At 57.6% G+C, this 12,870-nt stretch overlaps 4 protein-coding genes across 4 annotated transcripts; all 4 read right to left on the minus strand.

The window, feature by feature from the left end:
• Positions 1-119: 119 nt before the first annotated feature.
• Positions 120-1,805, minus strand: LOC135186103 (interferon-induced transmembrane protein 5-like). Its single transcript, XM_064163511.1, has 2 exons — positions 1,229-1,805; positions 120-681 (listed from the first exon to the last, which is right to left on the minus strand). Exons 1-2 carry the CDS (start codon positions 1,400-1,402, stop codon positions 463-465), a joined length of 393 nt encoding a protein of 130 aa, XP_064019581.1. The 5' UTR covers positions 1,403-1,805; the 3' UTR covers positions 120-462.
• Positions 1,806-2,125: 320 nt separating this feature from the next.
• Positions 2,126-3,581, minus strand: LOC135186104 (interferon-induced transmembrane protein 5-like). The gene is made up of 2 exons (XM_064163512.1): positions 3,231-3,581; positions 2,126-2,641 (listed from the first exon to the last, which is right to left on the minus strand). The coding sequence occupies exons 1-2, from the start codon at positions 3,414-3,416 to the stop codon at positions 2,486-2,488; spliced, it is 342 nt and encodes a 113-aa protein (XP_064019582.1). The 5' UTR covers positions 3,417-3,581; the 3' UTR covers positions 2,126-2,485.
• A 590-nt stretch (positions 3,582-4,171) lies between these two features.
• LOC135186105 (interferon-induced transmembrane protein 10-like) lies at positions 4,172-4,711 on the minus strand. The gene is made up of 2 exons (XM_064163513.1): positions 4,491-4,711; positions 4,172-4,261 (listed from the first exon to the last, which is right to left on the minus strand). The coding sequence occupies exons 1-2, from the start codon at positions 4,704-4,706 to the stop codon at positions 4,196-4,198; spliced, it is 282 nt and encodes a 93-aa protein (XP_064019583.1). The 5' UTR covers positions 4,707-4,711; the 3' UTR covers positions 4,172-4,195.
• Positions 4,712-9,041: 4,330 nt separating this feature from the next.
• Positions 9,042-10,654, minus strand: LOC135186102 (dispanin subfamily A member 2b-like). Its single transcript, XM_064163510.1, has 2 exons — positions 10,291-10,654; positions 9,042-9,608 (listed from the first exon to the last, which is right to left on the minus strand). Exons 1-2 carry the CDS (start codon positions 10,501-10,503, stop codon positions 9,417-9,419), a joined length of 405 nt encoding a protein of 134 aa, XP_064019580.1. The 5' UTR covers positions 10,504-10,654; the 3' UTR covers positions 9,042-9,416.
• Positions 10,655-12,870: the final 2,216 nt, after the last annotated feature.

Genomic DNA, 12,870 nt, shown 5'->3' on the forward strand with positions numbered 1-12,870 from the left:
GATGGCTGTAAAGGTCATGGAGATGGCAACTTCTCCTGGCTGGGAAGAGCAGGACCGGGGGGAAGGAGCTGTGTTTGTTGCCCCTTTTAGCCCCTCCCCACCACACGCAGCAGACTCACAATGTGTGAACTGGTTTAATGATTCAAACAGCCTGGGCTGGGGGTTGCTGTGCTCCACATGGGAGAAAGAGACTTTAAGAGACACAGAGTAAACAAAATTAAACGAGCTTCCCCAGGAAGCCCTGCCCAGAGCTGGGATTGGACACCATGGAACTGGATCAGGCAGGGAAGGGTCAGAGGGCATGCGGGAGAAGCTTGTGGAGCTGCTTCCCCACTGAGCAGATACTGCCTGGTGGGCAGGGAAGCTCGCTGTGGCCTTGGCTGGGCTCTACCAGACTGGTGGTGTTTTCTGGGGGGGGTACCAGCACTGCACAGGAGTTTGTACAAGCCCTTTGCCCAGTGGTCACTTGTCCTCCTCGTCGGTCCCACTGAACTGGTAGGCGAAGAAGCCGACGGACTCCTGGGCAAGCTTGGAGAGGTGGATGACACCGGTGATGACCAGGGCAGCCAGCAGCAGTGGTAGCACCACGCTGCCTGCTGTGGCCAGGGCGTTGTAGCACCGGGCCTTGGAGCTGAGCTGGCGAGCAGCTTCCACATCCCCAGCCACTTTTCGGTCCCGCGCCTGCAACAGCCAAGACACTGGGCAGCAGCTCCCTTCCCACGCCTCCTCCCAGCCTGGCTACGTGGCTTTGGCCTCTTGCAGCCCACAGCTTAGACCCAAGCAGTGGCAGGAGGCTGGCTGGCTGTACCTCCACCCCTCCCAGGCTGTCCCCCCCGGCTCCATGTGCTCCTGTTCCCCACCCTCAGCTCTACTTTGTTTACTGCTGGGATTCTGCCTCCAGCCCTCCCTTGCCCCTGTTTCTCCGCTGGAGCTGCTCTTGCCAGAGGGCAGGGTCTGGAGGCATCACAGCCCCTCCAAGCACCTTCTAGGAAGAAGCAGTTGTTATCTAGGGCAGTCTCACGGCCTCATTAACAGGCGGCAGGAGGAGCTCGGGGACCTTTAGCAGGTCATAGTGTCACCTGCAGCCACCACCCTGAGGGTGCTGGGCTCTCACCCTCCCCGCCCAGCCCTCCCGGCTCTGTGTCCCACACACATTCCATTCCTTGACATCGGCACGGGGGGAGCTTCCAGGTGACCTCAGTCTCCCCTCGCTGCCCAGCAGCCTTACCTTGACGGAGAAGGCGAGAGCCACGAAGCCGAGGCAGCAGAAGTTCATGTAGATGGTGTTGAAGATGGACCAGATGAGGTGGTCGCGGGGCATGGGTGAGCCAGGGGCGGCTGAGGGCTGCCGCTTGTGCGACGGAGCAGGCAGGTAGTCCTCCCGCGGGTAGGAGGTGTCCATGGCCACGGAGAGGGGCACCCCTCGGCTCTCCTGCTTCACCAGCCTGGCTGGGCAGCGGGGCCGGGCGGCCCCTTTATATCGCTCCGCTCTCGGGTGCAGCCCCAACGCCTCTATATATAAACTCCCCCCAAATTACAGCCCTGGCTGCGGTCATCAGGGAGGCTTGGCTGGGAGCTTGGAGAAACAAATCTGGTTTCACAGGACCGCGGGATTTTTATATCCAGCCTGTCGTGGTGAGGAGCAGCACAGCCCCAGCGCGACCAGGGGAGGCAGAGGGCTCGGGGACAGCTGCTGGGCTGGATCGAGACGGACCCTCGGTGCCAGCGTCTTGCTGTGCTGGCTCGCACTTGTGCCTTCAGCCCAGCCCCTCCAGGTGGTCTGGCCTGGAAAGATCCCTTACCCGCAGTGGGTTGCGGCTGCTGCCGGCACGAAACGGGAACTTAATGCCAAAATATGGAAGAGCTACTTCTGCAGGGTTCCTGGGAAGTGGGAGGAGATGGAGCTGTGGTGGGATGGGGGTGTGCAGCTGGAGAAGCACGGAGATGCTTTTTTGGTTTTTCTTTCTTCCTCCTTTTGCCATCCCTAAACTTTTAAGAAGAAATTTATCTGGAATGCAGGCTTGAAATGCTCTGCACCGTGGCGAGAATGGAGGCAAAGAGCCATGGAGCAGGCAGTGGGAGGAGGAGGAGGAAGAGGGAGAGATGCCTTAGGACTTTCTTCTCCTTTCCCACTGTGAATAAGGCAACAGGCAAAGGGCTTTGGCAGGACAAGCTTTATTTGTGGCAGCAATGACCTGGAAGGGTGTCACAGCTCCCAGCCAGCCCAGCAGCTTCCAGCTGAGGCACACCTGCAGGGAAAAGAGGACTGTCTCTTGCCTCCCAGCATGGACTACCTGTCCCATTCCACGCAGTGGCTGGGCCGGGACACCCAGTGGGGTGGGCAGTTAGGGGCACAGAACTTCACGCCCTCTCCCCTAGCACCACACGCCCGAAGTGGGGACATTTTGGGATGAAAAGGGCAAGGGGAGAGCAGAAGCATCCCAAGACTGGCAGAAAGCAGGTCGGTGGCTGTGCTGTCTTCAGTTCAGGGGGTTCTGGATAGGAAGGCAGAGAAGAAGATGGCGATGACCATCACCACACCGAGGACCAGCAGGACAGAGCCAATGATGTTCAGCACCTTGGCACGGGCACCATGCCGCCGGGCACCTTCCAGGTCTCCCAGTACCTTGCAGTCACGGGCCTGTGGGGTCAAATGGGGGATTTAGCTGTGTGGGGGGACCTGGCTGGAGGCTTGGCCTGGCTCAGGGGTGGCTGCTGGAACCCCAGGGATGCATCACCCCAGGGCAAGGAGTGAAGCCACCAGGCACTGCTCATAGCGGGAGGAAGAGATTGGGAGTCCTAGGGCAAGAGTTGCATCAGATTGGGGAGTGCTGGGACGGGAGAGGGCTCTGAGGTGGGCTAAGGCAGATCAGGGGGGACACCGGGAACTCCTGAGGGGAGGGAAAGATCTGAGCTGGGCTGGGTCCGGGGAAGGGTTCGCGTCAGGCTGGGTCAGGTCGAGCAGGGGGCGGGACATGTCAGGGGTCCCGGGCTGTGTCACCTCTGGAGACCGGGCTGGGTGGGCTCAGAAGGTCTCTGAAGGGGGGCGTCCCCTGAGGAGCTGGTTTGGAGGGTCTTTGGAAGAGCCAATTGGGGGTCCCGGGAGGAGGTGGCTGGGGAGTTCCTGGGAGAGCTGGTTCAGGGGTCCCGGGAGGGGCTGGCTGGGGAGTCTCGGGCTAGGCTGGAGCGGCGGTGGCAGGCGGGGGTCCCTGTGCCGCCCCGCCGCTCACCTTGATAGAGTAGACGAGCGCAGGGAAGCAGCAGCAGCCCAGGAAGGTGAGCGCGAAGCCCAGCAGCACGTTGAGCAGCGACCAGAGCAAGAAGTCCCGGGGCTGCCCGTCGGGGCCAGCGGCAGCTGCCGTCCCGGGCGCGGGGGGCTGCAGCGGGATGGAAACTTCTGCCTGTTTCGGCTTCATGGCCGAGCGGAGCCGAGCTGAGCTGAGCCGAGTCGGGAGCCGGGGGATGCGGAGCCGCGGTAATGAGCCGAACCCGACACGCCCGGGACAACGGCATCGGCCCGGCACCGCCTCCAGGCGGGAAGGACGGACCTGGACAGGCCGGAGCCACCCCGAGGCTCAGCCCCTCGTCGGGATTGGCACTGGGGGCACTAAGGGGACTCAAGGGGACATTGGAGACAAAGGAAACATTGAGGACTCCAAAGGAATTCGGATGCGGTCTTTGGGGACTCAAAATTCAAATGTGCCCTTTGAAAAGCTGCTCCCTTGGCAGTGAAGTGGGGAAGAGATGGCACCGAGGTGGGGCAGGGATGGGCAAGGGCTCAAAGATGGCTTCAGGATGCTGGCATGAGGAGCAGGTGGACCCCACCCCAGGCCCCCACTGAGCCCTCTGGCAGGGACTGCAGGGACACATGCCTGAGTTCTGGGGCAGCCTCAGCCCTCTGAGGAGAGACATGACACCTCCCAACCCCCAGAGCATGACGTTGCCAAGGTGTGTGGTTGAGAAGAGGCTTTGTTTGCCAAGAGCTCAGCCCATGCATTCTTCCTGAAGAAGGGTGTCCCAGACAGGAGGGTGCTGAGAACAGCCCTTGTGCAGTGGGAGTGGGGAGAAAGGTCCCATAGGCGTCCCACACCTACCTCTGAGTGAGGCAGGTGGGCTTCAGGGTGAGCCAAACTCTCTGGATCCCCCTTTCCCAAAGGACTGAAGGAAGATGGGTGGCCCTTGGATGGTGGCTTTGTTAGGGATAACTGAGTGTGGAGGAGCATGGTGGGGCTGGATGCTGCAGGAGGGAGTGAAGGGGCATCTGTGGGGAGAAAAGGGGAGTGAGGTGGGGATGGGGTGGCTTGGGGTAAGCTGGTGCAGAGTGGGACAAGATGGGACAGGATGGGATTTGGTGGAGTGGGACAAGACAGGACAGGGTGAGATGAGGAAGGGAGAGATGGGATTAGGGAGCCCTGGGCTGGGTGCAGGCAGCAGGTGGGACCCCTGAGCCAGGCATGGCTGTGGTGAGGTGGGAGTGAATTTCCCCTTACCTTAATGGAGCAGATGAGCGCAATGAAGCCCAGGCAGAAGGGGTTGCAGAAGATGGTGTTGAAGAAGGACCAGAGCACGAAGTCCCGGGGGCTGGAAGCAGGCCGTGGGTGAACAGAGGCGTTGGTGGTGGGGCCAAAGGTGGTGGCTGCAGAGCCTGCCACGTTCCTGTCGTAGGGCTGCATGGTGATGCTGACAGGCTTGGGGAATTTCTCCATGGCAGCCTGGTACTAGCCAGCAGCAGGGGCACTTGCACCCAGGCTAGTTATAGGCAAGAGGAAGGACTGCCAGGGTGGAGCCACCTCATCTGCCACCACGCATGTCCCTGGGGCACGTGTGCTGGGTGTCTTGGGGACAGGTTGTGGAGTGAGCTCCCTGGGCGGGCTGAGAGCTTAGGGACAGGCCAGGGGAACTGGAGGGGAATGCTTGAGGGGCAGGAGATGTCATGGAACATTCCATACCCCCTCCCCTTTGCTTTTTGCCCTCCTGCTGCACTGCAGAGGGGACTCATGGCACAGGAGGACAGTAGGGACATGCCACTGGTGGCAGTCAGCCCCCTGAGACTCCCTCCTCAGCTGCAAACCTCCCACTGAGGGTTCGATCCCCATCTGCAGGGGGCCAAGGCCAGCTGCAGTGGAGGTGGAGGTCACCCATCTGCTGGTTTTCCATGGTAAGCTTTGAGCCTTTTCTCCTTTCTTTGATTTCAGTCTTCATGATGAGGTCCTGCAGCCATGAGGAGGGCTTATGGTTGTCAGAAAGAGATCAAGGGGTGGAGAACGAAAGAAGCAAATTACAAGAAAGCAGTAAGGGAGGTAACAAAAGCCCAGCAAGGTGCAGAGCTACAAACTATGTGTGCTTGTAACACTTCCTGCTTGGAAGTCAGATCTTGCAGGCTGAGGGAGAGGCTGGTAAAGAGAAACCAACCCCTCTCGTTTTTCTGAGAAATGGGGGTTTTCCCACACAGGAAGAGTTTGTGGCTGTAGCAAGGCTAAGGTGTCTATCACCCACGCAGGTTTTCTGTCCATCCCACCACGTAGGCTGTGGAACTGAAAGTGGTGGCCGCAGGTGTCACTGGCCCCAAGCCCAGAAGGGCTGAAAGGACGCTGGTGGTCTTTTGTTCCCTCACCTGTGCTGATCACCAAGAAGTTGCATCAGGAAGCGGGGAGGCTGCTGGGGGGAGGGCAAGGGGATGGAAGGCAGGCTTAGGCTCAGGGGGGTGCCACAGAGTCACAGAGAGTTTCTGAGGTTGGGAAAGCTCTTCGAGCTCATCGAGCCCACTCGTGAGTTTCGCACTGACGAGCCCCTGACCAAACCAAATCCCTCAGCACAAGATCTAATCACGATGAATCGCCCTGGTTGGAAGGGACCACCAGGATCAAGGTGGTGCTCAAGGCGGGGTTCACCCTCCTGCCCCAACGCCCGGTGCATGGTGCTGCCAAAAATGCTGTTTGAAAGAGACCAGCAGGAGGTTCCCTATTTCGGGCTGCCTGCGTCCCTCTGTGGTGCCTCACCTGCTTCTCCAGAGGCGAAGAGGCCTGGGATGTTGGGATACCAGACAAAGGCAACAAGTGTGGCTGGGTCTATCCTCCTCCACAGCTTCCAGGCACCCATTTGGGGATCCCATTTTCCGTCTCCCCAGCATGAGCAGTTGGTGGCTCACCCACCCGAGCTCAGCACCACCTGCCCACAGAAATTCCCACCTCCCTGCCTGCCCTTCCAGCCTGTCTTTTCCTTTTGTCTGCCCTTGCACCTGAGCAAACAAGAGCAGAGACAAGTTCAATCTGAACTGCTGCTGCTGCTGCTGTCTGGGTGTCTCTGCTCAGCCCCACTCCTACCCACAGCCCATCCCGTAGGGCCCTAGGAATGCTCCCGAGTGAGGACAGGCAGAGTTCAGGGAATATGGTGGGTGATGGCTTTTGGGGCAAGAGCTGGAAGGAGGGTGCAGGGAAGTGACATGCAGGAGGAGGGAGGGTGGCTTTTGCATGCCAAAAGGGAAGGGCCTGCAAGGCAAGTATGGAACCATGGGGTTTTGGGGGGGGGCTCTTTCAGCTGGGTTGAGAGCAGCTTGCTGGGTTACACAGTTCATACCCTCAGTGCTCCCTTCTTGGCAAGAGTGGCAGAGAGCTGAAGGGCTTGGTGGCCTGAAGCAATTGCTGGAAAAGCAAGAAATTGCTGTTCAACCCTCGGAGCACTGCTGACCTGCCCCTCCCTTCTGTGGGGTACAGCCTTCAAATTAGGTGGATTTACCCCAGAAAAAAGGGCTTTGCTCTTCCTGCTGTCGAAGTCCACCCCATTCTTGCTATTCCACCCAGCTCCTTCCCAGAACCTGGCAGTGAGAGGCATCCCCACGTCAAAAAAACCCAGGTGCCCTTTGGAGAGGCATGGGAGGGTTTTGGAGTGGTGCAGAGGGCTGCTTCTCCCTCCCCATCTCCATCCTGCTCCCGACAGGGATATCAGACTGTTACCACCCTGGTGGATTTGTGGCTGTGGAGCATCCCTAGGAAGTCATGCCCCAGAGTGATGACTGAGGTGGGGCGGGAGAGAAGAGCTCTCAGGGATGCACAGTGAGCCCCCACCCCCATGCCAGCCCAGATAGGCATCACATTCCCCTGGGCAGCAATGTGCCATGAGGGATTTGAGCAGGATGAGGCCAAATCTCTGGGGGCTGGAGAGGAAGCAGGAAGAGGATAGAGCAGGAATGGGTGTGATACAGCAGCCCCCAGTGGCTCCGTGCCAGCCCCTTGTGTAATGGACTCTGCTGCCAGAACTGTCAGGAAGCAGCCAAGAAAGGTCGTGTGTGTGTGTGTGTGTGTTTGAGCAGAGGAGCACTGCCCTGTTACAAACCCTTGTGCCAGTGGGTGGATGGGGCCACTTGACCCAGCATTGCACTGCAGGGCACACTGGTGGCCTGCGAGGGGGTGAGCAGCCAGCAGCCCTGCGCTGCATGGCATGGGCTGCTCCCTGCTCTTACAAGAAGGAACAGAGGAATAAATGATTCACCAGGAGGTCCCTGCCAGGGATCCTGCAACAAAGAACTGCTGTGTTTGTGGGAGGGATTTCTGACCTCTTACTTGTGAGCTTGGCAGTTACTTGGTGTTCCTGGAAGAGGGGACAAAAACCAGGCCTTTCCCTCGCTCCTCGTGGGACCCCAGCCTGAGGACCCCAGCCTGCCTGAGGGTGAGGAGCGTGAAGGCTTCCAGTAAGCTCGGGAAGGGAAAGCCTGGCCAACCACATACTTGAAGCTCTGCCAGATCAGCTTCAGCCATAGATTTTCATGGGGTCTTTCCTAGGTCACTTCAGGCGCTGCTGAAGCTGGATGACCAAATGCCACATGCTGGTGGCTCTGGAGACACGAGGGCTGCTGCCCACTGCCCTGCCAGCCCTGACACCAGGCTGGTGGACATGGCCAGGGTGAAGGACCGACGGTGGTTGTAGTTTAACCTGGCACACACAGCTGCTGTGAAAGGAGGATCAGAAGGGGAAGTGAGCAAGCTTGAGGGCTGAGACAAAGGCAGCTAAAGAAGTCAAGCAAGGGCTGTGCTCACAGGCAAAACAAAGCAGGAAGCTCGTGTCCTCCTTCCCATCACAGGCAGGTGCTCAGCCATCTCCAGAAGAGCCAGGCTCCATCACATGCAATGATGCCTTGGGAAGACAAACACCATCACTCCAAATCTTCCCCCTTCCTTCCTCTTCCCCCAGCTTTATATGCTCAGGCATGGTGTCCCATGCTCTGGAATGCCTTTTTGGACCGTTGGGCCCAGATGTGTCTCTTCCCAACTCTTTGTGAACCCCCATCACACTTACTGGTGGGGAGAGGAGCAGAAGCTCTTGACTCTGTGTAAACACCACTCAGCAGTGGCAAAAACATCCCAGTCATGGACACTGTTCCCAGCACAAACCCAAAATGTTACCTCACACCAGCTGTTCTCTCTCCTAGCCCAAAACAGTGCTGGAAAAGCTTTAGAGGGGAGGAGGAGAGGGTCTCCATCATCCTTTACCCCAGAAGCAGCCCTGCCTGACTGGTGTCCCCATTGCCCTCTGGTCCCAGCACTGTCCCACTTCTCTGGGCTGAGTTGTGGGGCTCTCTCCTGCAGCAAGGGATTGAGCTACACTTCCCTGCTCCCTCGTCCTCCTTCCCTCTGGACAACTCTCCTGGCTCCCACTATCCAGTTCACCCCACTCAAGCTCTTTGTACAGCTCCCCGCCCAAACTTGCTCTCAGCTCTTCTTGCTCCTACTGACTCATGAGGCTTGGTTGAGGATGAGATGCTCCTGGGATCACCCCAGCAAAGATGAGGTGCTGCCTTCACCTTTGGAGTGAGCCTTACAAGCACTTTGTATCCCATGTGGATGCCTCTTCCCCGTGAGTGCCCAAGTTCACTAAGCCTGGTGCATCCTTGAGCACCATCTCTGTGGCACCCTGGGCTAAGGCACAATGTCCCTCTCCAGGCACTTCCCAAGGGCAGATGTCATTTTTCCAACCAGCCAAACAGGGGAGGGGAACCCTGAACCATTCCCTGCCAAAATTAAAACAAGCCAGAGACACAAAAAAAAAAAAGTGAAAGAAACCTTTATTTGAACCAGGTTTTCTCCAAACGTTTTCTCTGATCATCCTTCTCTTCAGGGTTATACTCAAAGGCACTTGGGGCTACCAGATCAGCATGAAGCAGCAAGCAGAAAAGCACACCGGTTCCTCTGCTGCAGCCAGTTCTTGGGTGCTCAGCTCCTGCCAGAGGAGTGGTGTCTCCAGGCACTTCCAGGGTGGCCACCAGAGAGGGCTCTTCCAGGACGGTAAGCAGAGAGGAAAGCGGGACAGGACCCCAGCAGGCTCAGGTGGGTGGCATGGAGGATGTCCCCTGCTCTGAGGGATGAGGGGGCTCCAGGCAGGCAGAAGAAGGGGGCTGCTCTGCACTTGGAGTGAGGGAAGGGCTAAGTGGGGCCATCGAATTGCTGCAGCTGCTGGATGAAATTGGCCACCACGATGGTGCCACTGGTGATCAGGATGATGATGAGCATGACAAAGAAGATGTTGAGCAGCAGGGCGGTGATGTTCAGGTACTTGGAGGTGGTGCCATAGCTGAGGGCCCCACTGTAGTCTCTGAGAAGTTTGCGGTCCCTGGACTGCAGGAGGCAGAGGGGAGAGTCAGTGAGGGTGGGGGGAACCAATGGAAGGGGATGCCCTGAAGGCACTCCAGGCTGCAGCTAGGTGGGAGAGGTGCTGGAGGTGCTACGCAAGCCAGAGCTCCCCAAAACACCTGGAGGTACCCTAGGGTGACAGCTGCCCCCACTGCCTTCTCAACAGCTTCCAGAGAGGCCCAGGGCTCTCTGGGGCCAGGTGTCCAAGGAGTGAGGGCTTTGTAGCATTTGTTGGGCACTCTTGGGTTGGGACTTTGCGAGGTTCATGGTGCTATATGAGGCTGGGGGCTCTGTGGGATGCATGGGGGTTGATGGCCCTGTGGGGTCCACAGGTCTGCTTGGGCTGAGGAGCTTCATGGGCTCCATGGGGGCTCTGTAGGGCTCCATGGGGGCTTTGTGGGGCTCATGAGGCACCCCAAGGTTGGAGGCTCTGAGGGGTCCATGTGTTTCCCTGGGCTTGAAGCTTCTGTGGTCTCCATGGAGCACCCCAGGGTGGCAGCTCTGTGGGGTCCACGGCATTACCTGACACTGGGGGCTCTGTGGGGTCCATGGGTCTACCTGGGGTAGTAGTCTCCGTGGGGGTCCCCAGGCCAACCCCCACCCCATTGCCCAGGCTCCTCCCTCCCTCCTGCAGTCCCCCGGCCCCCTCCCCTGTGCCCCCCTCCACCTTCACAGAGAAGACGAGGGCCATGAAGCCCAGGCAGCAGATGTTCCCGTAGAGCATCGTGCAGAGGGACCAGATGAAGTGGTCGCGGGGCGGGGGCATCGGCGGGGGCTCCACCACCACCACCGTGCTCCGCGGCAGCCCCTCCATGTCCAGCCCCTCGGAGAGCGGTTCGTAGGGTGCCAGCGGTGCTCCGGGCGCACGGCTCCGCTCCATCACCGCGGGTCTGAGGCGAAGAACAGGAGGGGGCTCCGCGGTGGGAGGCGGCCGCGCACCGCTGGTTTCGATTCTCCGACGGTGAGGATAGGGCGGGACGGGGTCGGCCCGTCCGGGGCGAAGCAGCTCCCGCCTCCTCCTCTGCCCTTGTCTTTGCTCCCGCCCTTTCCCTTGTTTCCTCCCCACACCCCCCCTTTGCCCCCGTCCCGGGTTTGGGCTGATCCCTCCCCTGGGAAGAGAATTCACAACACAACCCCTCTTTTTTTTTGAAAGTCAGGGAAAGATGAAATTGTATTTTCTTACAGTATAACAATGTAAAGAGAGATAATAACTAGAGAAGGAAAGAAGGGAAAAAAAAACCCCACAATAACCTTAAGGGAGATGGGGGAGGGATCAAGCGGCGGCGAAGCAGCAAAGCAGCAGTAGCCAAAACAGCAGCCGGGGGACGACAGGCGAAGCTGCAGCAGCAGAAGCCAGCGGGAGAAGGGGCAGAACAAACTGTGCTTCTAGACGTTAAGTTCTTGATGCTCCGATGAAATTATATTAATTTATCTATTGTTGCCATTTATGTGACCTATCCCTGGAATGTTCATCTCTCCCCCATGTCTGAGCTAGAGGATCAGCTCAAACGGCCACAGCCCCTTTCTTTCTCTGCCCCTTTCGTTCCCCTCTTTGAGCCTTCCCCCCTTATTTCCCTGCCTCTCTTTCCTTGTCCTCTTCTTTAACCCTTTCTCAACCTCATTTTTTCTTTCTCTTTATTCCTTCCTTTGCTCCCTTCGTTTCCTTGTTTGCCCCTTCCCCAGTCCTTCTCCTTCTTTGCTCCTCTCTTTCCTCGTTCTCTTCTTTAACCTTTTTTCACCCCGTTCCTTGAGTTCTTTCACTTAATTCCCTTGTTCCTTCATTCCCATTCTTTCCTTGTTTGCATCTTTGCCCATTCTTTGCCTTGCTTTGCTTTGTTCCCTTCTTTGCTCCTTTCCTCATCTCTCTTTACCTCATTATTTCCCCTTTCTTTAACCCCTTTTTGTCACTCCCTTGTTCTGTGCACTTCTTTACTCCCTTCTTTTGTTTTGTCCTCTCCCCTTTTTCTTTGCTGTTCTCTTAATTCGTCCCGGGTTTTGGCTTCTTCTCCCCCTTCTTCATCCTCTTCTTTGCCTTTTCTTTGCTCTCTTTTTCTTCCCCTGCTTTTTCTAACCCTTCCTCCTTCTGTCTTTATCCCTTTCTTTCCTTGTTCTCTTCACTTCTTTTTTTTCTTCCCACCCCTTCTCTTAACCCTGTTTTTTGCTCCCTTTCTTTCCTTGTCCCTTGTTTTCCCCCCTTATTTTTCCCCTCCTGGGGACATCCAGAGTCAACTGTGGGCATTTCAGAGTGATTGGGGAAGAAACTCTGAATGAGGGCCCCTCCAGAATGTATTGGGATTCCCCCTTCCCTCCCACTCCCAGCCCCAGTCCCCAGCTTCCCACTGCTGGGATTTTCAGGTCGAAGTGGTCTATGGACACATCTTCCTGACCTCTGGAGTTCCTGAGCAGGCTTTGGCTAGAGGAGCCTGGCTGGGACCAGTCCTTGGCACGGCATAGGCCTCCACTCCCCTTTTTTTTTGAGAGGCTCTTCCCAAAAACCTCGTGGAGCCTCTGGCTTTTCAAGCAGGATGGCGTGCGAAGGGCTTGGGCTTGTGCCTGCCTGTGAATCCCCAAATCCTGCTTCTGGGGGACTGGAGAGTGGCTTGGGCAGCTGCCAGCTCAACCCCTTGCCCTGGCAGTGCTTACAGGGTCTGAGAAGCCAGGGACAAAGCGTGCTTTTGTGGAGCAAACTCTGCCCACCACAAATATGGGGTGAAGCTGGAAGGTTCAAGGCCTCTTTTGGGACCCTTGGAAAGCCCTGTGCTGGCTCCTCACAGCCCCGGGTGCACCATCTCCTTCACAGAGATGCCCCTTCACGGCTCCCCCACTGACCAGATCTCCCAGAGTGTCCACGGACTGGTGCTGTTAGTGCAGCACAATTCTTGTTGCACCCTGGAATGTAAGGAGGAAAGAAACATCCCTAGCAGCTCTGGGACTGTTCGTGCTTAGAGAAAACAAGCTGGAGGACAAACGGCCCTGGAAATGTGGACTTTATCCCTGGGAAGCTTCAAGCTTCCCAAACTCTTCTGGCATGTCCTGGAGACCCCCTCAGCACCATCCAGTGTCACAGGTCAGTGATTCCAGCAAGATGGACTCTGGGGACATCTGGAACAACACAAACACTGTAGAACTAGAGCTGCTTTGCAGAGGCTGACCATGACCATGGAGGGGGTTTGCACCATTCAGTTGCTCAGGTACAACATGGCTTGACTAAGACCAGGTACTAGGAAGAAATTCTCCCCGGTATGAG

This window comes from Pogoniulus pusillus, chromosome 24 (assembly GCF_015220805.1).
Source record: "Pogoniulus pusillus isolate bPogPus1 chromosome 24, bPogPus1.pri, whole genome shotgun sequence".
In the NCBI taxonomy this organism is placed as follows: Eukaryota; Metazoa; Chordata; class Aves; order Piciformes; family Lybiidae; genus Pogoniulus; species Pogoniulus pusillus.

Coding starts and splice junctions, on each gene's coding strand:
- LOC135186103 (XM_064163511.1), bottom strand. CDS start 1,402: ATGGACACCTCCTACCCGCGGGAGGACTACCTGCCTGCTCCGTCGCAC. Junction 682..1,228: donor CTCTCGCCTTCTCCGTCAAG/GTAAGGCTGCTG, acceptor TGGCTGTTGCAG/GCGCGGGACCGAAAAGTGGC.
- LOC135186104 (XM_064163512.1), bottom strand. CDS start 3,416: ATGAAGCCGAAACAGGCAGAAGTTTCCATCCCGCTGCAGCCCCCCGCG. Junction 2,642..3,230: donor CGCTCGTCTACTCTATCAAG/GTGAGCGGCGGG, acceptor TTGACCCCACAG/GCCCGTGACTGCAAGGTACT.
- LOC135186105 (XM_064163513.1), bottom strand. CDS start 4,706: ATGGAGAAATTCCCCAAGCCTGTCAGCATCACCATGCAGCCCTACGAC. Junction 4,262..4,490: donor CGCTCATCTGCTCCATTAAG/GTAAGGGGAAAT, acceptor TTCTCCCCACAG/ATGCCCCTTCACTCCCTCCT.
- LOC135186102 (XM_064163510.1), bottom strand. CDS start 10,503: ATGGAGCGGAGCCGTGCGCCCGGAGCACCGCTGGCACCCTACGAACCG. Junction 9,609..10,290: donor CCCTCGTCTTCTCTGTGAAG/GTGGAGGGGGGC, acceptor TGCCTCCTGCAG/TCCAGGGACCGCAAACTTCT.